Source organism: Mauremys reevesii, linkage group 25 (genome assembly GCF_016161935.1).
Source record: "Mauremys reevesii isolate NIE-2019 linkage group 25, ASM1616193v1, whole genome shotgun sequence".
Classification (NCBI taxonomy): domain Eukaryota; kingdom Metazoa; phylum Chordata; order Testudines; family Geoemydidae; genus Mauremys; species Mauremys reevesii.
This window is the reverse complement of record NC_052647.1, coordinates 9,633,289-9,654,591: the sequence shown is the minus strand read 5'-3', so window position 1 is coordinate 9,654,591 and position 21,303 is coordinate 9,633,289. Positions and strand designations below refer to the sequence as shown.

The following is a 21,303-nucleotide window of genomic DNA, read 5'->3' as shown; positions in this document are numbered from 1 at the left end:
GTAAGGGTTCTGTAACCCCCCACGGCCCTGGCTCGGAGCTGGCGTCAGCAGGACGGGAGCAGGGCAGGTCAGCTAAGGATTGATGTGGAAAAACGGCCGCCCAGAGTGGGGGGATAAGTGCCCCAGACCCCAGGCCCCGCGAGCTCTGGCCCAGCGGTGGTCCGGCTCTTCGGCCGGCATTTCGGCAGTGGGGGGCCCTTCAGTGCTGCCGAACACATGGAGCGACCAAAGGGCCCCCCACCGCCGAAATGCCGCCAGAGACCCGGACCGCCGCCGGGTGAGTACAAGCACCGCAGCTCCCCGGCTTTGCCCCAGGCCCCCTGAATCCTCTGGGTGGCCCCGTGGAAAAATGTCTGTGGCCAAGGTCTGGGCAGGTGGGGGGGGGGAGTGGGGGTCTGCTAGAGGGTCGAGATGGTGACTGATGCGGCCGTAGTGACGGGGTGGAGCCGGGAAGAGATTGCGGCTCGGAACCTGGGGAAAAGGATCCAGGCGGATCCCAACGGAGCCGGTGCAAAGAAGCGGCCGGGGAGCCCGCAGGCAGGCGCCGTAACAAAACCCCGACGCAAAATCGTCAGGCAAGAATATTAGCCCTTGCGGCTCCTGCCTGTGGGATCCACCCTCCCCGGTGTGTGTGTGTGTGGGGGGGCAATCCCCTGCCTCGGTACCTGAGGGGTGGGGCCTCCACATGGGCCATAGAAAACAAGGCAGAGTCCGTAACGGGCCCAAGTTAAAACCGTCCCCGTGCAAGAGGCCGACACCTTCCGTGGTGTGTGGCTCAGGCCACCACTAGGGGAGCTGAAGGGGGGGGGTGCTGCCCCCTACTGGGTGGAATTTCACATGCTCAAGTATGTATATGGGGGGGGCAGTGCACATGCAGCAGGGTGAGGCTGCCCCCTGCAGGTTAGAAAGGCACCTCTGCCCAAGGTTGGGGGAGGGGGAAGCATTGTGTGTGTGTGTGTGTGTGTGTGTGTGTGTGTGTGTAACACTGCCCCCTGCTGGATGGACAGTCACTGCTACGTACTGGGAGGGGCGGGGGGCCCACTGGGACTGTATAATGCTGCCCTCTGCTGGATGGGATATGTCAGAGCGGCTCGTTGAAGGGTGTGTGTGTGTGTGTGTGTGTAGAGAGGGGTGGGGGTAGGGGGGCTGCTGTGTGCATGTCATGCTGCCCCCTGCTGGATGGGACATGTCAGAGTGACTGGTTTGTGCATGCCCAGCACTGCCCCCTGCTGGGTGGAATTTCACCCCCATCTGCCCAGGCAACGTTACCCTGGGGTAACCCACGGGCTGGCCTTGGCGACACTGGGGCCACGAGCCCTCGCCGCATCCCACCCCCTCTGGCCAGTGGGCGTGGTGTGGCTCACCCTGCGTCCCACCCCCCAGCGGGGCCGCGCCCTGCCCCAACCACAGCCCCAGGTGCCGGGAGGCCAGTGGGTCTCCCATGCTGCGCAGGGGGAGATCCGCTCGGTGTGTGGAGGGGGAGACCTCTGAGGCTGCCTGGCTTCCCCTGGGTGGGGGAAGAGGCGACCAGTGCCAGGTCTCCCCTGCCTAGGCGGGGGCAGAAGGACAGTGGGTGGCAATGGAGGAAGAGCTTGTGCCAGCCCTGATTTCAAGGTAGCCCCCCAGGCAAGTCACACGTGGCCTCCCCGTTTCGCAAGCTCCATGCACAAGCACGTGGGTTTTAGGCTGCCCTTGGGGGATCCGGTGCAGTACCTGGGCTGGGGGGAGCTGCAGCGCTTCCAGCTGGGCTCTGGTAACGCTCCTTGGGGGGTGACCCTCTCCACGGGAGGGGACCCCCTGTGAGATCCAGTGGTGTCACTGTGTCGGGGAGCCCTTCTAGAAGGATTCCCCCTAGAGTCCTGTATCATTGTGGATGTCGGGGGGGGGGGGGGGGAGCGTGGCTAGTGGAGGACTCTCCGCTGGGATCCAGTGTTGGTGCTGATTGGAGGGATTCTCCCGTGGGATCCAGTGTCAGTGCTGGTTGGAGGAGTCTCCAGTGGGATCCACTGTGTCAGCGAGTGCTTGGGGGGCAGCAAAGCCCCCGGTGCAGGAAACATGCCATGCCCCAGGCCGTAGCATGCAGGGAACGGGGCGTACATGTGTCATGCGCTTCCAGGAGCGACGCCCCCCGCAGCAGACCTGCGGGGGGGTGGTTGGAAGCCGAGCTTGTCAAGCCTCAAACTAAATTTAGTCAAACCCTGAACTTTGTATTAATCCTCCCCACGAACGCTCCGGGTCTGCTCCTAGCCACACCCCCTGGCAAAGGGTGCCCCTAGCAGACATGCTCTGCGTGGCAGAGTTGGGGTGAGGGGTTCCCCTTTCCGGTCACACTCAGAGCCAACACCTCAGGGTTGCTCCAGGGTTTGGTCCTCTGGACTGGCTCAGGCCTGCTGCATCGGGGCAGGTCTGTGTGTCGGGGGGCTCCAGCTGAGATCTCTCAGCGTCCCTCTTAACGCTCCTGGATCCAGAGCCGCCCCCCGGCCCCGATCCTGCTCCGCCAGCCTCCAAAGCGCAGCGAGGGGGCGGGGAGCAAGCGGTGGGCCAGGGGCATCCGGGCCCCGCCGGGCCGGCGGGTTCATCTGGACGTCACGCCCAGCACCTGCTTCATGTTCTCGTAGACCACGTAGCTGATGCTGACGGCCGGGATCACTTTCATGAAGTTGGGGGCGATGCCCCGGTACAGGCCCAGCACCCCCTCCCGCGACAGGATGTGCTTGAAGAGACCCAGCATGGTTGGCTGCGGGGCGCCCTCGATGGAGGCTGGGGGGAGAAGGGGTCCCGGTCAGGTCCTGCCACTCACTGTCACGTCCACCTGACCCCCCCTCCCAAGCTTTTAGGGAGCTTTGCCCCAGCCCTGCTCCCAGCCCCCCATGCAGCGGGGGCTCGGGACCATTGCCAGAGTATGCCCTGCTGCTGCTATTCTCTGCTCCCCAGGGCCCACGGGGCGAAGCATGAGTTAGAGCAGCCCTGAGGCTGCTCTTGTTGACGCAGGGAGCCAGGCAGAGGGCCCCAAACATGGCGACTGCATTGCGCAGCAGCTGGGACTCAGCCACGCAGCAAGGGGATGGCTTGCCCCGCATGGAAATGCAGCTGCCTCTGGGGTGAGGCACCTGGGCACGGCCATGCTGCACGGGGACGGCTCGTCCTAGTGCTGCCGCTGACCTGCACTAAACTCCCACTTGCCCCTTGCCCCACGGATCTGCCCCCAGGCGCTGGTCCAGGCAAAGTGCTGTGGGGAGAGGGACGAGTGCTGAGCACCTGCCGTGCACTGGGAGGAAGAACCCGTCGCTCCAGTAGCCAAGGCCCCAGGCCAGAAAGCAGGGAGCTGGTCCCCCAACCACCCTGGCTACCTGGTCTGTTGGCCCATGGGGATTGGACCACTGGTTCTCCTAGCCCATAATGCACCCGGGTCAGCTGTGCAACTCATGGGTCCTGCCCTGGGATGCAGAAATCTCCTCTGCTTTGGGAGTCCTCAGGCCATGCCCATCTCCGGGGTATCTGGGCCTCTGCCCCAGCCCCCCAAAGGCATCCCTCACTCAGTGCATGTCCCCCGGTCTCACCTTGGGCTTGCATCCGGGTCCTCACCAAGGCCAAGGGGTAACTGGCTATCTGCCCGCAGGTGCTGGATATCGTCCCGCAGGCCAGGAGCACCAGGATGCCGGGGTCCGCTGTGTTCCTGCTGTATTTCTGAAGCCACATGTTCTTCAGCGTCTGCAGGGGGGAGGAGAGGAGAGCTGACGAGGGGGTGGATGGATGCCGGGGCGGCGGGGCTACAGCAGAGGGATGGGAGTTGCCAGGGATGGGGGGGCTGCAGGGGGATTGCAAGTGAGGACTCCCGGGTTCCACTCCCAGCTCTGGGAGGGGTGTGGGGTCTAGTGGTTAGAGCGGGCGGTGGGTGGGGGCTGGGTGCCAGGACTCTCAGGTTCCACCCCCAGCTCTGGGAGGGGTGTGGGGTCTAGTGGTTAGAGCGGGCGGTGGGGGCTGGAAGTCAGGACTCCAGCATGTGCCCATTCTCAGCTCTCAGACCCCTACACCCAGTGGTGTGGGAGGAGCCTATCGGCAAACAGGCTCCACCCCCTCCACCTCATTTGCAGGCCTGTGCACCCGTGGGCCCTGACCTCGTAGATAGCCAGGTCGATGCCGGCGTAGGGGATGATGCCCAGCACGTTGGGGAGGTAGCCCTTGTAAAAGGCCCGGATTCCCTCCTTCTGCAGGATCTTCTTAGCGCAGTCGGCCACCCCCGAGTACTGACCCGTCTTCCGCAGGGTCAGCCGGGTCTTCAGCACCTGCGGGAACGGATTCATTCAGGATCGTCAGAATGGCGAGGGGCCCTTGCCCGCCGCTCAAATGCAGCTGCCTCTGGGGTGGGGCAGAGCCACGGGCTAGCAGCGTAGCAATGGCTCAGCCGGTACTGAAAAGCAGCCACCTCTGGGGTGGGGCAAATCCTGGAGTGGTGCCCCCTAGAGGTGGCTCGGTGTGTGTGTGTGTGTGTGTGTGTGTGTGTGTGTGTGCGCTTACCTCCATGGGGTAGATGATTGTCTGAGCAGTGGCACCGGCCAGTGAGCCGGCCACAAATCTTTCTTGCACCCGCAGCGTCTCCTGCTGCCCACGAATCGCCCGCTTGATCTGGGATGAGAAACAGCAGATCAATCGCCTGTGCCCAGAAGGCATTTTCCAGTTTGTGATCCCCGCCCCACCTTTTAGTGGGCAAAGGCAGGGGCTGGGTCCTATCATGGGGTCCCAGGCTGTAGTCCCATGGGAAAGATATTCTTGGGGGGGTGGTGGGGAGCGGTCTGCATTTGGGGATAGGACTGTGAGCCAGGACTCCTGGGTTCTCTCCCTAGCTCTGGGAGGGGAGTGGGGTCTAGTGGGTTAGGCTACGGGGGCTGGGACTCAGGACTCCTGGGTTCTCTCCCTAGCTCGAGGAGGGGAGTGTAGACACCCTGACATCCCTGTATCTGTACTCCTCCCCCTGCCCTCCACCCGGGGCTCTGTGCCCCCGGCACCCACCTGCTCATAGGCCATGAACTTGATGGCAGACTCAGGCGCGATCTTCAGCACATTGATCCCGTTGCCGCGCCAGAGTGAGCGGACGCCCCCCTCCTGGATCATGCCCTTCAGCCCCCCAAACACGTTCATGTTGTTGGTCTTGGAGGCGTGAACCTGCGCCGGAGATGCCGCAGTATGAGTGCCCGGGGAGGGTGTCCTGCCTTGGAGGGGCTGGATGCCCAGCCTCCTTAGGAACCCCAGCCTCGCCGAATGCAGCCACCTCTGGGGTGGCGCCCGGCAGCTGGTTAACACCTGCACAGCAATGTTACACCGAGCCTGCACATTCAGCGCTGAAATGCAGCCACCTCTGGGGTGAGGCCCTCGATCGGTCTCACTGACCATCTCCAAACCCCCTCTCCTTCTGCAATGTCCTTTTGGAGCTGGGGTGCCCCAGAACTGCATGCAGAATCATGGGGTGCGTTTGTGGCAGCCATCAGCTCTGCCCTGTTGTACCAATGCCCAGCGGCTGCTACATTCCACCCCCGCCCATGCCCATGGGTGTCAATGCAGGGTCAGGCTATTCAGGTGCATAACGCCCATTTCCCTGTAGCCACGGCCCGAGCAATGAGCAGGGACCCTTTTTTTAAAACTTACCTGCATGAAAACTTTAAGCCGGTCCAGCGGGGCGGTTCCGGTTCTGGAGACAGCCCCAGCCATGGCGCCCGCGAGCAGCTGCTTCCACCACATCCCCGTCCTCTTCTCCTTCTCGGAGAATTCGTCAGGGACTGTAAGGCACTCGCCGATGTCCAGGACCTGCCGGGAGAGACGAGCGGCTCAGAACCAGAACCCCAAGGGCAGTGCAAAGCCCTGGAAGGAAAGACCCGAAGAACAGCACCCCCTGGCTGTTAGCAGCCGACCTCAAAGTGCTTCACAAGGGAAATCAGTACCATTGCCCTCCTTTTACAGATGGGGAAACTGAGGCACGGAGGATGGGAGGGGGGAGTGATTTGCCCAAGTAGGTAGCGCCAGGAACGGAACCCGGGTGGCCCGAGCACCAGCCCAGGGCTCTAGCTGCCGGGCCATGTACACTTCAGCACGGAGGTGCCCGCAGGGGAGCAGCAGGCTGGTCCCCGGCACGGCAGCTAGCGCTGGGCTGATGCCATGTGAGGGCGACACGTTCCCTCAGCCGAGGGCAGGTGATGGTGTTTGGGTGCGACAGCCTGGAGCTGGCGCCCCCTAGAGGGGAAAGGCCCCATGGCCCATTCCTTGGCCTCCCGAGCCAGGCAGTCCCCCACACCCCAGCCCTGGATCAGGACCCCGCCCCCTAGAGGGAAATTCTCCCCCCACCCCCGACACCATCACCTAATCCGGCCTCACGCCAGCCTTGCGGCTTGGCCAAGGTCGGGTTTCATTTAGCTCGGCCGGTCGTCACGCCCCCAGGGAGGCGAGCGAGCGGGGCAGGACCCCACGGGGGACGGGAGGGGGATCTGATAATGGGGGCTACCTGGCCGGTATTGACCGACCCCCAGAGACCATCCCCACCCTGGGTCTCCCCCTTCCGCGGGCGGTTACTGCCCCCCCCGAGGGGAATCACCCCCTTGCCTGGCTCAGAGTTAGCTCCCCCTTGCAGCCACTCACAGGCCCGCCAATGGGAAGCCACCTGCAGCTGGGGCGGGGGCCGGGCGGGCCGGGGAATCAGAGTAGCCTACATATGGAGCTCTTCCCTGGGGGGAGGCAGGCTTAGGATTTACGCCATCTCTACCGCCGCGGGCCAGGAGTCTCCTCCGGGCACCACCCGTTGGGCCCACATGCCGAGGGAGCCCATGAACACCGAGAGCCATAAAGAAACGTGTCCGGAGCCCTCCTCCAGTAGGATTAAAAATTCAGGTGAGCAAAGCCCCTGAGACTGCCTGGAGCCCTAATAACACTGCTTCTTACTGATCGAGTCCCGTGCTTAGGAGGATTGCCAAGCGCCTCGCAAAGGCAGGGGATCGTCGCTGTTATACAGATGGGGAAACTGAGGCACGGAGCGGGGAAGGGACCTGGCCAGCGTCGCACATGGAGACAGCGGTGGAGCTGGGAATGGAATCCTGAATTCTAACCTCTCCCTGCTCTAACCCCCTAGACCCCCGTCCCCTCCCAGAACCAGGGATGGAACCCAGGAGTCCTGGCTCCCAGCCCTCTGCTCTACCCACTAGACACCACTCCTCTCCCAGAGCCAGGGATAGAACCCAGGAGTCCTGGCTCTCAGCCCCCTCCCTCCCCCTGCTCTAACCACTAGATTCCACTCCCTTCCCAGAGCTGGGAACCCAGGAGTCCTGCATCCCAGCACGCAGGTGCTGTTTACTGAGTCCAGCTGGCAGGAAGTGGGGGATGGCCCGAGTTGCGGGTGAATAGCCACATGTCCTACCCGTTGGGGATCCCCCAGGATAGACTCCAAGCCCCGGGGGTGCCTCTGCTCAGCCTCCCACAGCCCGGCCAGGACCCGGAGCCTCGGGAGCCCCCCGAGAGCCGCCCTGTGGATCACGGTGGGGCACGCGCCAGCCGGATCCCCTGCCGCTGCTGCGGGTTCCTCCATGGCAGGGCGAGCGGAGGAAGGTGAGAGTGGATGTAGAGGACAGCAGAGGCAATAAAGCCTCCTAGAAATCCCTCTAATTAGATTAGGGGGCTCTGCGGTGAGGGAGGGACTTGGACAGGGCTTTGCCCTCTAGCTCATCCTGCCGTTTGCCTTTGGGGGGGGAAACTGAGGCACAGGGAGGGGCAACTGAGGCACAGGGAGGGGGAGGGACTTGCCCGAGGTCAAGAAGAAAGCCCAGGAGTCCTGATTCCCAGCCCCCCGCTGTAACCACTGGACTCCACTCCTCTCCTGAAGCTGGAGACAGAGCCGAGGAATCCTGAGTCCCAGCCTGCAGCTCCAGCGCTGGAGCCGATCCACTCCCCTCCTTTCCACAGCTCATAAATCAGGGTTAAATATATCTCGGCCTGTTTGCTGATCACCAGCTGAGATTAGCCCAGCAGAGAAACGGCCCTGGCCTCCAGGCACCTGCTAAGAAGGGGGCTCTTGCCCCCTTTTCCCTGGGATCGGGCTCAGGGACGGGTTAGGTCACGGCTCCCCGGGGGAGGAGGTGGGGGTAGAGGGGCTGCTGGTCCCCTCTGCCGCAGACAGAGCCTAGAGCAAGGAGACTGCTGAGCACCTTGGTGGCAGGAATAGAACCCAGGAGTCCTGGCTGCCACCGGCCCCTCCACCCCACCTTGCCCTAACCCACTAGACCCCATGCCCCTCACAGATCCACAAACAGAAACCATAAGTCCCCATTCCCGGCTCCTCGCTCTAGCCAGTAGACATCACACACCTCCCAGAGCTGGGCAGAGAACCCAGGAGTCCTGCTCCAAGCCCCCTGCTCTAACCACTAGACCCCACTCCCCTCCCAGAGCTGGGGAAAGAACCTAGGAGTCCTGCTTCAAGACCCCCTGCTCTAACCTCTAGACCCCACTTCCCTCCCAGAGCTGGGGAGAGAATCCAGGAGTCCTGCTCCCAGCCCCCCCTGCTCTAACCACTAGACTCCCTTCCCAGAGCCAGGACTAAAACCCGGGCATCCCAACTCCTGTCTCTACCCAATACACTCCCCTCAGAGCCAGGAATAAACCCCAGCCCCTCCCCTGTGCCTCTCTGCTGGGATCCGGGTTGCTGGTCCTATTCCAGCCCAGCCAGGCGCCCTTAGGTTGGTGACACGAGCCGGTGGGTCTCGGCCTCGTGCCCGATGGAGATACGCTCCGGCCCATCGACGGAGCGCATTGGCTGCGCAGCGAGAGCCCCTGGTGGGCAGTGAGGGGTACCTGGGGGTCTCCAGGGACCGGCCGGGAGCTCCCAGCTAGGAAGCAGAGTCTGGGCTCCCGGCCGGGGACCGGCTCGCGCCTCTCCTCACCGTGGAGTGCTTCCAATAGTGGACGACCTCCTCCATGTTCTCCAGCGGGTTGAGGATGAAGTGGTCTCTCCACTCGAGCCAGTCCACGGTCATGGTGCCGTCCTTGTCCATGCTGCCGAGCAGACAAGAGCCGCGCCCAGGGTGAGGGTCGGTTCACGCGCCCCGCCCCCCGCCCCCATCGCTGGCCTGCGCCAGCCCCCACCAGCCCAGGGACACAGGTGGTTGTGCAGACGCTTAGCCACCAAGACCCCGCTCTAGCCTCTAGATCACACTCCCTCCCGGAGCTGGGGAGAGAACCCAGGAGTCTGGGAACCCAGCCTCCCTGCTCTACCCACTAGATCACACTCCCTCCCGGAGCCGGGGAGAGAACCCAGGAGTCTGGGAACCCAGCCTCCCTGCTCTACCCACTAGATCACACTCCCTCCCGGAGCTGGGGAGAGAACCCAGGAGTCTGGGAACCCAGCCTCCCTGCTCTGCCCACTAGATCACACTCCCTCCCGGAGCTGGGGAGAGAACCCAGGAGTCCAGGAACCCAGCCCCCTGCTCTATTCACTAGACCCCACTCCCTCCTGGAGCTGGGGAGAGAACCCAGGAGTCCGGGAACCCAGCCCCTCTGCTCTACCCACTAGATTGCAGCAGTAACGAATGCAGCTTGCGTGGCACAGCTGAGGCTGATCTCGCGGGGTGGGGCAGGGTTTGGGGGCGTACAGGCCGTGCTGGGGGGGGGACTGGGGGCCCCGGTCTCACCTTTGGAGGATTTTCTCTGCCTGCTGCAGAGAGATGTAGACTCCGAGGCTGTGGAATGTCTGCTGGATCTCGGACACGTCGATCTGGCCTGGGCACAAGCACAGGGACCATGCAGGTCAGCAGGGACCGTGGGGGGGTGGATTCGGGGGGGGGGGCTGGGAGGGGGGGTCCTATTGGGCTATAGAGCTGCACACAGGGGGCATCAACAGAACCGAGACACGGGGGGGGGGGGGTTCTACGCCTCCCCCCGCCCACGCTGCAGGCCCAGGGAGATCAGCAGGCAGAGCTGAGGCTGGGATGGTTGGGGCATGGGGGGGGGCCAGCGGGGAGGGGCCAATCCAGGCTGCAGCCAGTGAGCTTGCCGGGGCTGGGAGCTCCTTAAAGCCCCAGGTCTGCCCAGAGGGGGAGGAGGGAGACTGGGGGCACTCACCCACCCTGGCTCAGCCCCCCAGAGCCCCAGCCCCAGTCTGCCCTGAGCTCCGCAGCTGGTGTCTTTAGGGGGTCCCGAGCGGGTGGGAACGCCAATGGGGGCAGGGAGGGAGGGGCAGCTGGGCTCCGGGTGCGAGGTCTGGATCTGCGGGCGGGCACGTGGGGCCGTGCGTGCGTGTGGGCACGGGCGTGTGTGTGCACAAGGAGTGTGAACACACGCGTGTCTCCGGCCCTGCGCGGTGAGACGTCTGTGCTTGTGTCTGTGCCCGCACGCGGATCTGTGGGCTGCTTCCTGCCCGGCGGGCACCACTCTGGGCGGGGTGGAAGAGCGTCAAAGGTGGAGGGTCGGACCAGAGAGGGGAGAGGCGGTCAAAGCGGGAGTGGGACGGAGGGGAGGAGAGAGGGAGTGGGACGGAGGGGAAGGCAAATCAAAGAAAATCCTGTCTGGAAGAAAGAGTGAGAGAAAAAGAAAATGAAAGCGTGCGAGGGGAGAGGGGGATGGAGAATAACTGAGAAAACGCCCTCCCTAGGGAAAGGCGGAGGAGGAAAAAGGGAACGGGAGAACGGAGGAAGGGAAGGAAAAAGGGAACAGAGGGGAAAGTGGAGAGAAATGTATTTATCTAGGTGAAGCAATTCACTGGCCACCCTGGCGCAGAGATTAACGCCACCCTGAGGGACCAGCCGGCGGTGCCCCAAGCCACCCATGGGGCAGCCAGCTGCTGGGTCCCAGCTGGGCACAGCCCATGCCCACAGGGGGACCAGCCCTTGCAGCTGCCAGCTCTGCCAACGCGCTGCTGTGCCAGGCGAATGGAGCGGAGGGGCAGCCGATGGGTCTCCCCGGCCCAGTGCTAACGGGAGCCAGTCACCCCCTGCACATGCCTGGAGGGGCCCAGGGCCCACGGAGGCTTCGGTTCGGGGGCCCTCACCCCACCTGGGCAGGGATCCCCAAGATCAAACAGCTGCTGGCCTCCGCGAGGGGCCTCTGTGGGGCTCTTACATAAGGGGCTCAGTTCAGTTCGGGGAACTAAGGTCCTTAGCATTAATCCCCAGCTGATTTCCTGGCCAGGCCCTTAGCCTGGCATGGGGCCCAGCGGGGCCCGGGCTGAGATCCCAGGGCATGGAGCAGCCGGAGCAGAGCGCAGGGAGGGGGCGGCGTGGGATCCGGCCCTAGGAAGTTCTTGGTCTGCGCGGCACAGAGAGAGGGCTCAGCGCTGTCTGCTTTGCTGTGGTATCATCCACCCGCCCATCCTGTGCCAGCCCCATCCACCCCCCACCCTCTGCCAGCCCCATCCACCCATCCTGTGCCAGCCCCATCCTTCCATCCATCCACCCTCTGCAGCCCCATCCAGCACCCCCTCGCCAGCCCCATCTACCCATCCACACACCCTCTGCCAGCCCCATCCACCCATCCTGTGCCAGCCCCATCCACCCACCCACCCTCTGCCAGCCCCCTCCACCCAGCCTGTGCCCGCCCCATCCACCCACCCACCCTGTCCCAGCCCCCCCCACCCACCCACCCTCTGCCAGCCCCATCCACCCACCCACACACCCTCTGCCAGCCCCATCCACCCATCCTGTGCCAGCCCCATCCACCCATCCACACACCCTCTGCCAGCCCCATCCACCCATCCTGTGCCAGCCCCATCCACCCATCCACACACCCTCTGCCAGCCCCATCCACCCATCCTGTGCCAGCCCCATCCACCCACCCACCCTCTGCCAGCCCCATCCACCCATCCACACACCCTCCGCCAGCCCCATCCACCCATCCTGTGCCAGCCCCATCCACCCACCCACCCTCTGCCAGCCCCATCCACACACCCTCTGCCAGCCCCATCCACCCATCCATACACCCTCCGCCAGCCCCATCCACCCATCCACACACCCTCTGCCAGCCCCATCCACCCATCCTGTGCCAGCCCCATCCACACACCCTCCGCCAGCCCCATCCACCCATCCTGTGCCAGCCCCAAACACCCCACCACCCATCCGTTGCCAGCCCCATCCACCCATCCACACACCCTCTGCCAGCCCCATCCACCCATCCTGTGCCACTCCCATCCCAAGATCATTCATCCATCCACTACTATCCCAGTAACCCCTGAACCAGAGAGACGAGAGCTAACCTATCCCGACCCATCCCCCACCCTCTACATAGGCAGGAAGGATGGCCCAGGGGTTAGAGCAGAGGCCTGGGCCTTGGCAGAGCTGAGTTCAATTCACTGCTCTGCTATAGATTCCTGTAGTGCTGTGTGCCTCAGTTTCCCCCATCAGGAAGATGGGGCTTGTGAGGCGCTCAGACACTTCTGCGCAGGGGGGACGCAGGGATCGTTTCCAACCTGCTCTGGAGAGGCGGCCACCTCGGGTGGGACGCGGCGGGCGTCTGACAGCACAGGCCAGCGCTGCACTGCAGCATAGGCAGGGCTGCGCCGGATAATCCTGAGCCAAGAAGAAACTGCAGGGGGGAGCTGAGGTCGGTGGAATTTAATCAGGGAATGCAGCCAATAATATCCCTGTCACTTGCTAAAGTGCTACAGAATCGGCAGTCGCTGCCCAGACCTCAACGGGGAGGGGAGAGCCACCCCCCACCCTTAAGCACAGCGCCCCCTTGTGCCACACGGGGGTTCGCATGGCGTGCCTGGGGAGAGCGCCCCCTAGTGTGCGCCCCAAGGGACTGGCTCATTCCTGACCCAGGAGGAAAAGCAGCCCCCAGGGAGCCCCCCAGCATCACCGCCTGCTACTCGGAGGGCTCCCATCCAAGCACTGACCCCGTCCGGCCCTGCTTGGCACAGGCCCGGGGGCAGCAGACCTGGCCCCGTCCGGCCCTGCTTGGCACAGGCCTGACCCCGTCCGGCCCTGCTTGGCACAGGCCCGGTGGCAGCAGACCCGGCCCCGTCCGGCCCTGCTTGGCACAGGCCCGGCGGCAGCAGGCCTGACCCCGTCCGGCCCTGCTTGGCACAGGCCCGGCGACAGCAGATCTGACCCAGTCCGGCCCTGCTTGGCACAGGCCCGGCGGCAGGAGACGTGCCCTGCGGGCACTGGCTGACAGGCTGGGCCATCCCCCCATAGGTGTATCTCCGAGCTGACAGCGCCAGCAGAGGGAGGACTGAAAAGCCACCCACCCTCCAGGCTAAAAATTGCCAGGGAGTGACGCCAGCTGCGCCTGCTTCTCATCTCCCCGCTGCCCACACACGGCACGGCATCCCTGCCCCCTTCCCCATCACGGGCTGGCGCCCACCCAAGGGGACCGATCCCAAGGGCCAGAGCGGGGAGCAGGGGCTCCAGCTTCATCCTTGATATGGGGCTGAGGGAGACACCCCCACACACAAGCTCCTAGCTTGGAAGGGGGGGTTAAAAAGGTGGGGGTGGAGATCAAGTGGCCGGGAGTCGTTTAATTCCCCGGCACCAGCCCGGATCCAGCCCCGTCTCAGGCTGGAAGCGGCTTCCAATCGAACGCCCTGCGCCCCCATGTGGGCCGAGTGGGTTGGGGCTCAGTCCAGCTCCTGACCCCAGGGCCCCATCGAAGGGCCCCATGCGCTGGCAGTCCCAGCAAGGAGGCCATGGACGAGGGGGATGACGAGACCGTCGAAGCCGGGGGCACGGTGTGTGTTATTATGGTAGTGCCCAGAAGCCTTCAACCGAGACTGGGGGCCCATGGTGCCGGAAACGGGAGTCCTGGCTCTCAGAGAACCCAGGAGTCCTGGCTCCCAGAGTCGAGACCCTCCCTGCTCTAACCACTAGACATCACTCCCCTCTAAGAGCCAGGGATAGAACCCAGGAGTCCTGACTCCCAGCCCCCCCCCCCCCACTAGACTTACTGGGACATATTCCCTTCTCACCACCACCAGTGTAAACGCAGAGTCGCTCCACTCCGTCGGGTTTACACCCAAGGTAACTGAGCCCCCATATTTATATCTCACTCATTACGCAGCCTCAGGCCTTAGACCCGACTGGACTTGACCCTCAACCCCGTCTCTCTCGGGGAGCCAGATCTCATCCATGCCCAGCGCTCCGCACCCATCCCCCAGGCGACAGGGAGCATTGGACACCTGCCACCCCCCGAGCAGCCAGACACAACAGGAAACTGGTCTGGAACCGAGAGGGGAAGAAGCTCCTAGACAGACAGATCCTCTCCCGAGCTGGGGATAAAACCCAGGAGCCCTGGCTCCCAGCTCCCCCCTGCTCTAACCACTGGACCCCATTCCCCTGCGAGAGCCATGGGTAGAACCCAGGAATCCTGGCTCTCAGCCCCACATTCTAACCACTAGACCCCACTCCCCCCCCAGAACCAGGGACAGCACCGAGGAATCCTCACTCCCAGCTCCCCCTGTTCTAACCAGTAGACCCCACTCCCCCCCCCCGAACCAGGGACAGCACCGAGGAATCCTGGCTCCCAGCTCCCCCTGCTCTAACCACTAGACCCCACTCCCCTCCCAGAACCAGGGACAGCACCGAGGAATCCTCGCTCCCAGCTCCCCCTGCTCTAACCACTAGACCCCACTCCCCCCCCGAACCAGGGACAGCACCGAGGAATCCTCGCTCCCAGCTCCCTGTGCTCTAACCACTAGACCCCACTCCCCCCCCCGAACCAGGGACAGCACCGAGGAATCCTCGCTCCCAGCTCCCTGTGCTCTAACCACTAGACTCCCTCCTTTTAGAGACAGAATGAGCAAAGATCGAGGCGCTGACGTCAGGGGCTCATCACCTGGTAGCAGGCGAACAGGGACGGGAGCAGCCCCGGGCGGGGCTGAGCCTGGCACCGGGCCCCTTCCCATTCAGGATCGTCCTTTCAAACACAATGGGCTGCTTGAGGGAGCAACCCAGGAGCCTGGGTGGGGTCGGAGGCTCGTTGGAGCCAGATTCGGCTGGTGACGGCCTGAGGGAGCCAGGGAAGGAAGCTGGAACTGACCGAGACAGGCCTGATTCTCCGTCACTCGGGCCCCTCCAGCAGTGCAAAGGGGACCCCGAAGGGTCCCCCCGGCTGGTGTAGAGCTGGCGCATGGGCCCTGCTCCCAGCCCCCTGGCACAGGCGGCAGATCTGAGCCCCATGCCCAGGGGACAGATGGGGGAGCGTCAGGGACTGGATGGGGGAATGACTAGCTGGCCCTGGGGAGCATGAGGGGGTGGGGCCGGGTGGCCCTGGGGAGCATGAGGGGGTGGGGCCGAGAGGAGGGCTGATGGGAGGGCAGGATTGAAGGGGAGAGGGAGCGCTGGGGTGGGGACAGAGGAGGGATGGAAGGGGAAGGGAAGAGCCGTTGGGGAAGCAGTGGGGTGGGGATGGATGGGGAGGGAGGAGGGGAGGTTGGGGAGCAGTGGGGAGGGGAGATGGTGGGAGGGTGACACAGGGAAGGGAGGCGGCAGGGGGGGTGGGCGTGGAGAGAGGGATGGAAGGGGAAGGGAGGGGCCATTGGGGGAGCAGTGGGGAGGGGGATGGAGGGAGGGAGAAGGGAAGGAGTGGAGGCAATGGAGGAGGGAGGGGAGGTTGGGGGAGCAGTGGGGTGGGGGACGCAAGGAAGGGAGGTGGTGGGGGCAGGGGGACGGGACGGAGGGAAGGGGGGTGGCAGAGGGGCAAGGGGTGGAGGGAGGGGACGCAGGGAAGGAAGGCGGCGGAGGGGCAGGGGAGGGCGGGGGGCCGTACCATCGTTGTTGCGGTCCAGGCTGTGGAACATGAGTCGCAGTTTGCGCTCTCGCTCCTGCAGGTAAGACACAAACTCCTCGAAGTCCAGCTCACCGTCCCGGTCCGTGTCGCCCTCGCGCAGGATCTCCTGGGGGGAGAGCGGCCGTGAGGACCTGCTGCCCGACATCCCACCTCCACTGCTGAGAGAGACTGGGAGCCAGGACGCCTGGGTTCTATCCCTGGCTCTGGGAGGGGAGTGGGGTCTAGTGGGTTAAAGCAGGGGGCTGGGGGCAGGATGCCTGGGTTCTATCTCAGGCTCTGGGAGGGGAGTGGGGTCTACTGGTTAGAGCGGAGGAGGAGGCTGGGAGCAGGACGCCTGGGTTCTATCCCCAGCTCGGGGAGGGGAGGGGAGTGGGGTCTAGTGGTTAGAGTGGAGGAGGGGGCTGGGAGCAGGACGCCTGGGTTCTATCTCAGGCTCTGGGAGGGGAGTGGGGTCTAGTGGTTAGAGTGGAGGAGGGGGCTGGGAGCAGGACGCCTGGGTTCTATCCCTGGCTCGGGGAGGGGGGTCTAGTGGATAGAGGGGGGAGGGGAAAGGGGGCATTCTCTGTGTGTGACACTTGGATTGTGGGAGAAGGTGTGTTTGTGGCAGAACACACACATGGGGGGAGGGTGTGTATCCCCCCGAGGAAATATCAGATTGGTTGCATGTGTTACTGTGTGTGAGTGCAGGTATGCGGGAAGGTAAGCGTGCAAGGTTGTGAGTGAGCTGAGTGTGCAAGGGTGCTCGTGTGAGCAGAGAGTTTGCAGGGCAGATTCCCATGCACCGGGATGCCAACTGCAGGGAATTTCCCCTCTGCCCTGGGGGGGTGGCGTTACCCACCCGTAGGGAGCTCCAGGCAGCCCCATCTGGCTGATGCGCGCCAGGCAGGGGCAGGGGGATGGACTGGGGCCGGTGCTGGAAAAGCCAAGGCCATGTGCCCCTGGGAACGTCTCCCCCTGACAATGACAGAGCGGTTATTGTACCTGAGCTGATGCCACCTCTCACACACCTGGCCTCTGGCCAACCCAAATGTTCCCAGCGTCACAGGGGAGGTCTCCACCACCACGCAAAACCCAGCTCTACAAAGTGCCAGTATCCCTACTTCCACCAAGGGAAACTGAGGCACAAAGTGGAGCAGGGACTTAGCCCGGGAAGAGAACCCAGGAGTCCTGCCTCCCAGATGCCCCTCCTCTAGCCGACAGTCCCGTGCCCTAACCGCTGGCCCATACTGCCCCTTGCCCAGAACTCCAGAACTGGGTTTGGTTTGGATCTGGATTCCACTGGGCCCCAAGCACCAGTGTCCAAAAGGGGGGTTGGATAAGAGCCCTCTGTGCTCCTCCCACACCCCACCGGGACCTTGTGGCGGGGCGGGGGTCCCTGGCCCAGGTGACCGGAACCAACAGCCCCGCGCTGGCCTCTCTGGCTTTGCCACGTGTCCCTTGTTATTAGGACACGGTTCAGGCCTGGATCGGGCCCAGCTATTTTCGCCTTGTTCTGTTTACATTCCACATGCCGGTCCGGCGTGCTTGCACGTCCCAGCCGCTCATGTGAGAGGCTGAGGAGGAGCCGGGCGGCGGGGCGGGGGCGGATGTGAGGGCACAGCTTGGGCACTTGTTCCGTGAGGCATTTCCAGGCACGTGCAATCACGACAGGCTGGAAATTAGGTAATCCAGGGCTTGGAGTAAGGGGATGGGGAGTCAGGACTCCTGGGTTCTATTCCCAGCTTTGGGAGGGGAGTGGGGGCTAGTGGTCAGAGCAGGGGGGCTGGGACTCAGGACTCCTGGGTTCTATTCCCAGCTTTGGGAGGGGAGTGGGGGCTAGTGGTCAGAGCAGGGGGCTGGGAGTCAGGACTCCTGGGTTCTATTCCCAGCTTTGGGAAGGGAGTAGGAGCTAGTGGTTAGAGCAGGGGGGCTGGGACTCAGGACTCCTGGGTTCGATTCCCAGCTTTGGGAGGGGAGTAGAGTCTAGTGGTCAGAGCAGGGGGCTGGGAGTCAGGACTCCTGGGTTCGATTCCCAGCTTTGGGAAGGGAGTGGGGGCTAGTGGTCAGAGCAGGGGGGCTGGGAGTCAGGACTCCTGGGTTTGATTCCCAGCTTTGGGAGGGGAGTAGAGTCTAGTGGTTAGAGCAGGGGGGCTGGGAGTCAGGACTCCTGGGTTCTAGTCCTATCGCTGCCGCCAGCTCCCGGTGTGACTTTGGCAGAATGCTCCGTGAGGTCAGGGATCGGGGTGGGGGGAATCCTGCGGCTCCCCAGCCTCTGCAGTTCTGTGATAGTAAAGAGGCCACGAGCAATGGACTAAACATAAGGCCGGAGACGTGAGTCGGGGCCTATTTATTCCTCCCCATGTTTGTATGTTTCATTCAGACCCCCCCAGCTCCGTTTCCCCTGACACTGGGCTTCCTAAGCAGAGGGGCCCCCGGCCACTCCTGCCGAACCCATTGGCTGGAGCCGGGGGGGCAGAACTGGGGGCGCAGAATGGACCCAGCCTGCTCCAGGGTCAATCCAAGCTGGAAAAGCCCTGCCGAGGCCTGCTCCCCACCCCCAGCCGCTGCAGGGTGGGCCTGGCAGATTGGGCCGCCTAGCGGCACAGAAGTGTGTGCACGGGGGCACGCACACGCTTGCACGTGACCATGCCCACGCATGCCCGAGGACACGTGGGCACACGCAGGCATGAGGGCACCCCCAGGCAGGGCCATAAAGCACATGTGCAAGAGGACACAGCAGCACATGCACGAGGGCACACGTCTGCACGAGGGCACATGTCTGCACAGACATGGGCTTGCACGTGGAGAAACAGGCAGACACAGCTCTGGGTTGCAGCCACACATGGGGCAGCTCACGCAGGAACAGATGTGCGCACACGGGCATTTGCACACCCTCCCGGGGTTTGTGGGATAGTCCCCTCCCCCATGGGTAAAGCTACGGGGACCCCAAGCAAAGACCAAAATACCCTGAAGACAAGGGAGCACTTTCTGGACAAATATCTATCAAGGAGACGCCAGGACTCCTGGGTTCCATGCCCACCTCTGGGAGGGGAGGGGCACCTGGTGGTAAGAGCAGGGGAGACAGGAAGCCAGGACTCCTGGGTATGCGTGTCCATATACAAGTGAGTGTGGGCTCACGTCCTCCCCCCCATGAAAACACCCATGCGTGTGCATGTCCCTCACACACGGGTGCCCAGGTCCGTGTACAGCTCGTGTGCATGCTCAGACGCCCGACGCGTCTTCGTGTGCGGACAGCTGCGTAGGTGCACGCCATCACGCGTGTGGTCACGTGCACGTGTGTGTGCCCGCCACGCAGGCTGGGGTGCGTGTACGCCCGGGTGCCCTCAGTCAAGCACGTCCCTGCTTGCGTGCAAGATGGGGGACCCATCTTCCCACTCACTGAGCCCCAGGTGTCCCTCCCCAGAGGCGGGCGCTGTCCCACCAGGGGAGGGGACCCTGATAGCTCCCTCTTCCTTGGCACAGGGCACAAACAGGGTCAAAGTCTTAAGGGCTGGGGGAGAGGGGATCCCCCCCTTGCACCCCATGACCCCAATGCCCATCCACTCCTGGATGCATTGGCATGCGGAGGCCAAAGCGACATCTCTGAGAGCTACGGGGGCCCCCTGAATATCAGTGGGACAGAGCAGGAGGGGTTCCCGCCTCGCCCCATCTCAGCAAGGGAGCTGGGAGGCGGAGGAGGGGGGAGCAGCTCCCAATGTCACTGTCCATCCCCAGCTCTGCCTCTTGCTCCTGCTGCCCGGGGGTGGGGGAGTGGGGAGGGAAGGACCTTCCAGCCCCACATTAGAGACCCATCACTTCCCAGGCAGAGCTCAGGAGGTACCCAAAATGGGAAGCAGTGGGGTCTAGTGGTTAGAGCGGGAAGGAGCTGGGAGTCAGAACTCCTGGGTTCTATGCTCAGTGTGGAGGGGGAGGTGGGGGTCTGGTGGGTTAGAGCAATGGGGGCTGGGAGCCAGAACTCCTGGGTTCTATGTTCAGTGTGTGTGTGTAGGGGGGGTCTGGTGGGTTAGAGCAATGGGGGCTGGGAGCCAGAACTCCTGGGTTCTATGTTCAGTGTGTGTGTGTGTGGGGTCTGCTGGGTTAGAGCAATGGGGCTGGGAGCCAGAACTCCTGGGGTCTATGTTCAGTGTGTGTGTGGGGTCTGCTGGGTTAGAGCAATGGGGATGGGAGCCACAACTCCTGGGTTCTATATTCAGTGTGGGGTCTGCTGGGTTAGAGCAATGGGGGCTGGGAGCCAGAACGCCTGGGTTCTATGTTCAGTGTGGAGGGGGTCTGGTGGGTTAGAGCAATGGGGGATGGGAGCCACAACTCCTGGGTTCTATATTCAGTGTGTGGGGGGGGGGGTCTGGTGGGTTAGAGCAATGGGGGCTGGGAGCCAGAACTCCTGGGTTCTATATTCAGTGTGGGGGGGGGGGTCTGCTGGGTTAGAGCAATGGGGGCTGGGAGCCAGAACTCCTGGGTTCTACATTCAGTGTGTGTGTGGGGGGGTCTGCTGGGTTAGAGCAATGGGGGCTGGGAGCCAGAACTCCTGGGTTCTATGTTCAGTGTGGAGGGGGTCTGGTGGGTTAGAGCAATGGGGGCTGGGAGCCAGAACTCCTGGGTTCTATGTTCAGTGTGGAGGGGGTCTGGTGGGTTAGAGCAATGGGGGCGGGGAGCCACAACTCCTGGGTTCTATATTCAGTGTGGGGGGGGGGGGGCTGCTGGGTTAGAGCAATGGGGGCTGGGAGCCAGAACGCCTGGGGTCTATTCCCAGCTCTGCCACTGATTCCCTGCATGACCCTGGGCACGTCCCCTTACGCCATGCCTCAGTTTCCCCTCTGGCCAGTGAAGCTGTGCCACTCCCGGCCAGCGAGGACCTCAGCCCCCCCGGCGGCAGGGGCCCCTCCCCGCTCACCTGTTCAGCTCGGGAGCTGGCATTCATGCCCATCCGCGCCAGCCCCTCCCGCAGCTCGTTGATGTCCACCCGCCCGTCCTTGTTGGTGTCCAGCTGGTCGAAGAGCTCGGCCCAGTGCTTCTGGCGCTCGGGGTCCCGGCCCTCCGGGCACGGCGCCGGCCCCCCATCCCGGCCCCCCGGCATGGCGGTGCCCCCCGCTAAGCCCCGGGGCTGGGGGGCCCCCGCGGGCCAGGCTCCAGCGCTGGGGTCTCAGCGCCTCCGGGCCCCTCCCCGGGCGCTGGGGCTGGGCGGCGCGGCTCGGCGCTGCATGGCCTAGGTGCGGGCACCCCGGGGCTCCGCTCCCGCCTGGGGCGGCGCGATCCCTGCCAGGCGGCTCCGGGAAAAGCCGTGCCGCCAGCGCAAGGGCATGGCACAATGCGCTGGTTGGCGTCGCCTCCCACGGAGATTGTTTCCTCCGCCCCCAAACCCTTCCCCCCGCCCCCGCCGCTTCCCCCACTCTGCACCCGCTGGCGTACGGCTCGGGGGGGGGGGGGGATGTGGAACCCAGGAGTCCTGGGCCCCTCTGACAGGCTGCAGCCTTCCCCATTCTGCTAGGAGCTCTCCGCTGCCAGGGAAAGTTAACAAAGGAATAGGGGGCCAGGATTCCTGGGTCCTATCCCCAG

The 21,303-nt window shown here is 64.0% G+C and overlaps 1 protein-coding gene across 1 annotated transcript; it reads right to left on the bottom strand.

Annotated features, from left to right (window-relative positions):
- Window positions 1-276: 276 nt before the first annotated feature.
- SLC25A23 (solute carrier family 25 member 23) lies at window positions 277-20,980 on the bottom strand. The gene is made up of 10 exons (XM_039513736.1): window positions 20,642-20,980; window positions 15,730-15,856; window positions 9,663-9,750; window positions 8,916-9,027; window positions 5,644-5,802; window positions 5,011-5,163; window positions 4,519-4,626; window positions 4,119-4,286; window positions 3,561-3,711; window positions 277-2,760 (listed from the first exon to the last, which is right to left on the bottom strand). The coding sequence occupies exons 1-10, from the start codon at window positions 20,822-20,824 to the stop codon at window positions 2,576-2,578; spliced, it is 1,434 nt and encodes a 477-aa protein (XP_039369670.1). The 5' UTR covers window positions 20,825-20,980; the 3' UTR covers window positions 277-2,575.
- Between the last annotated feature and the right edge of the window lie 323 nt (window positions 20,981-21,303).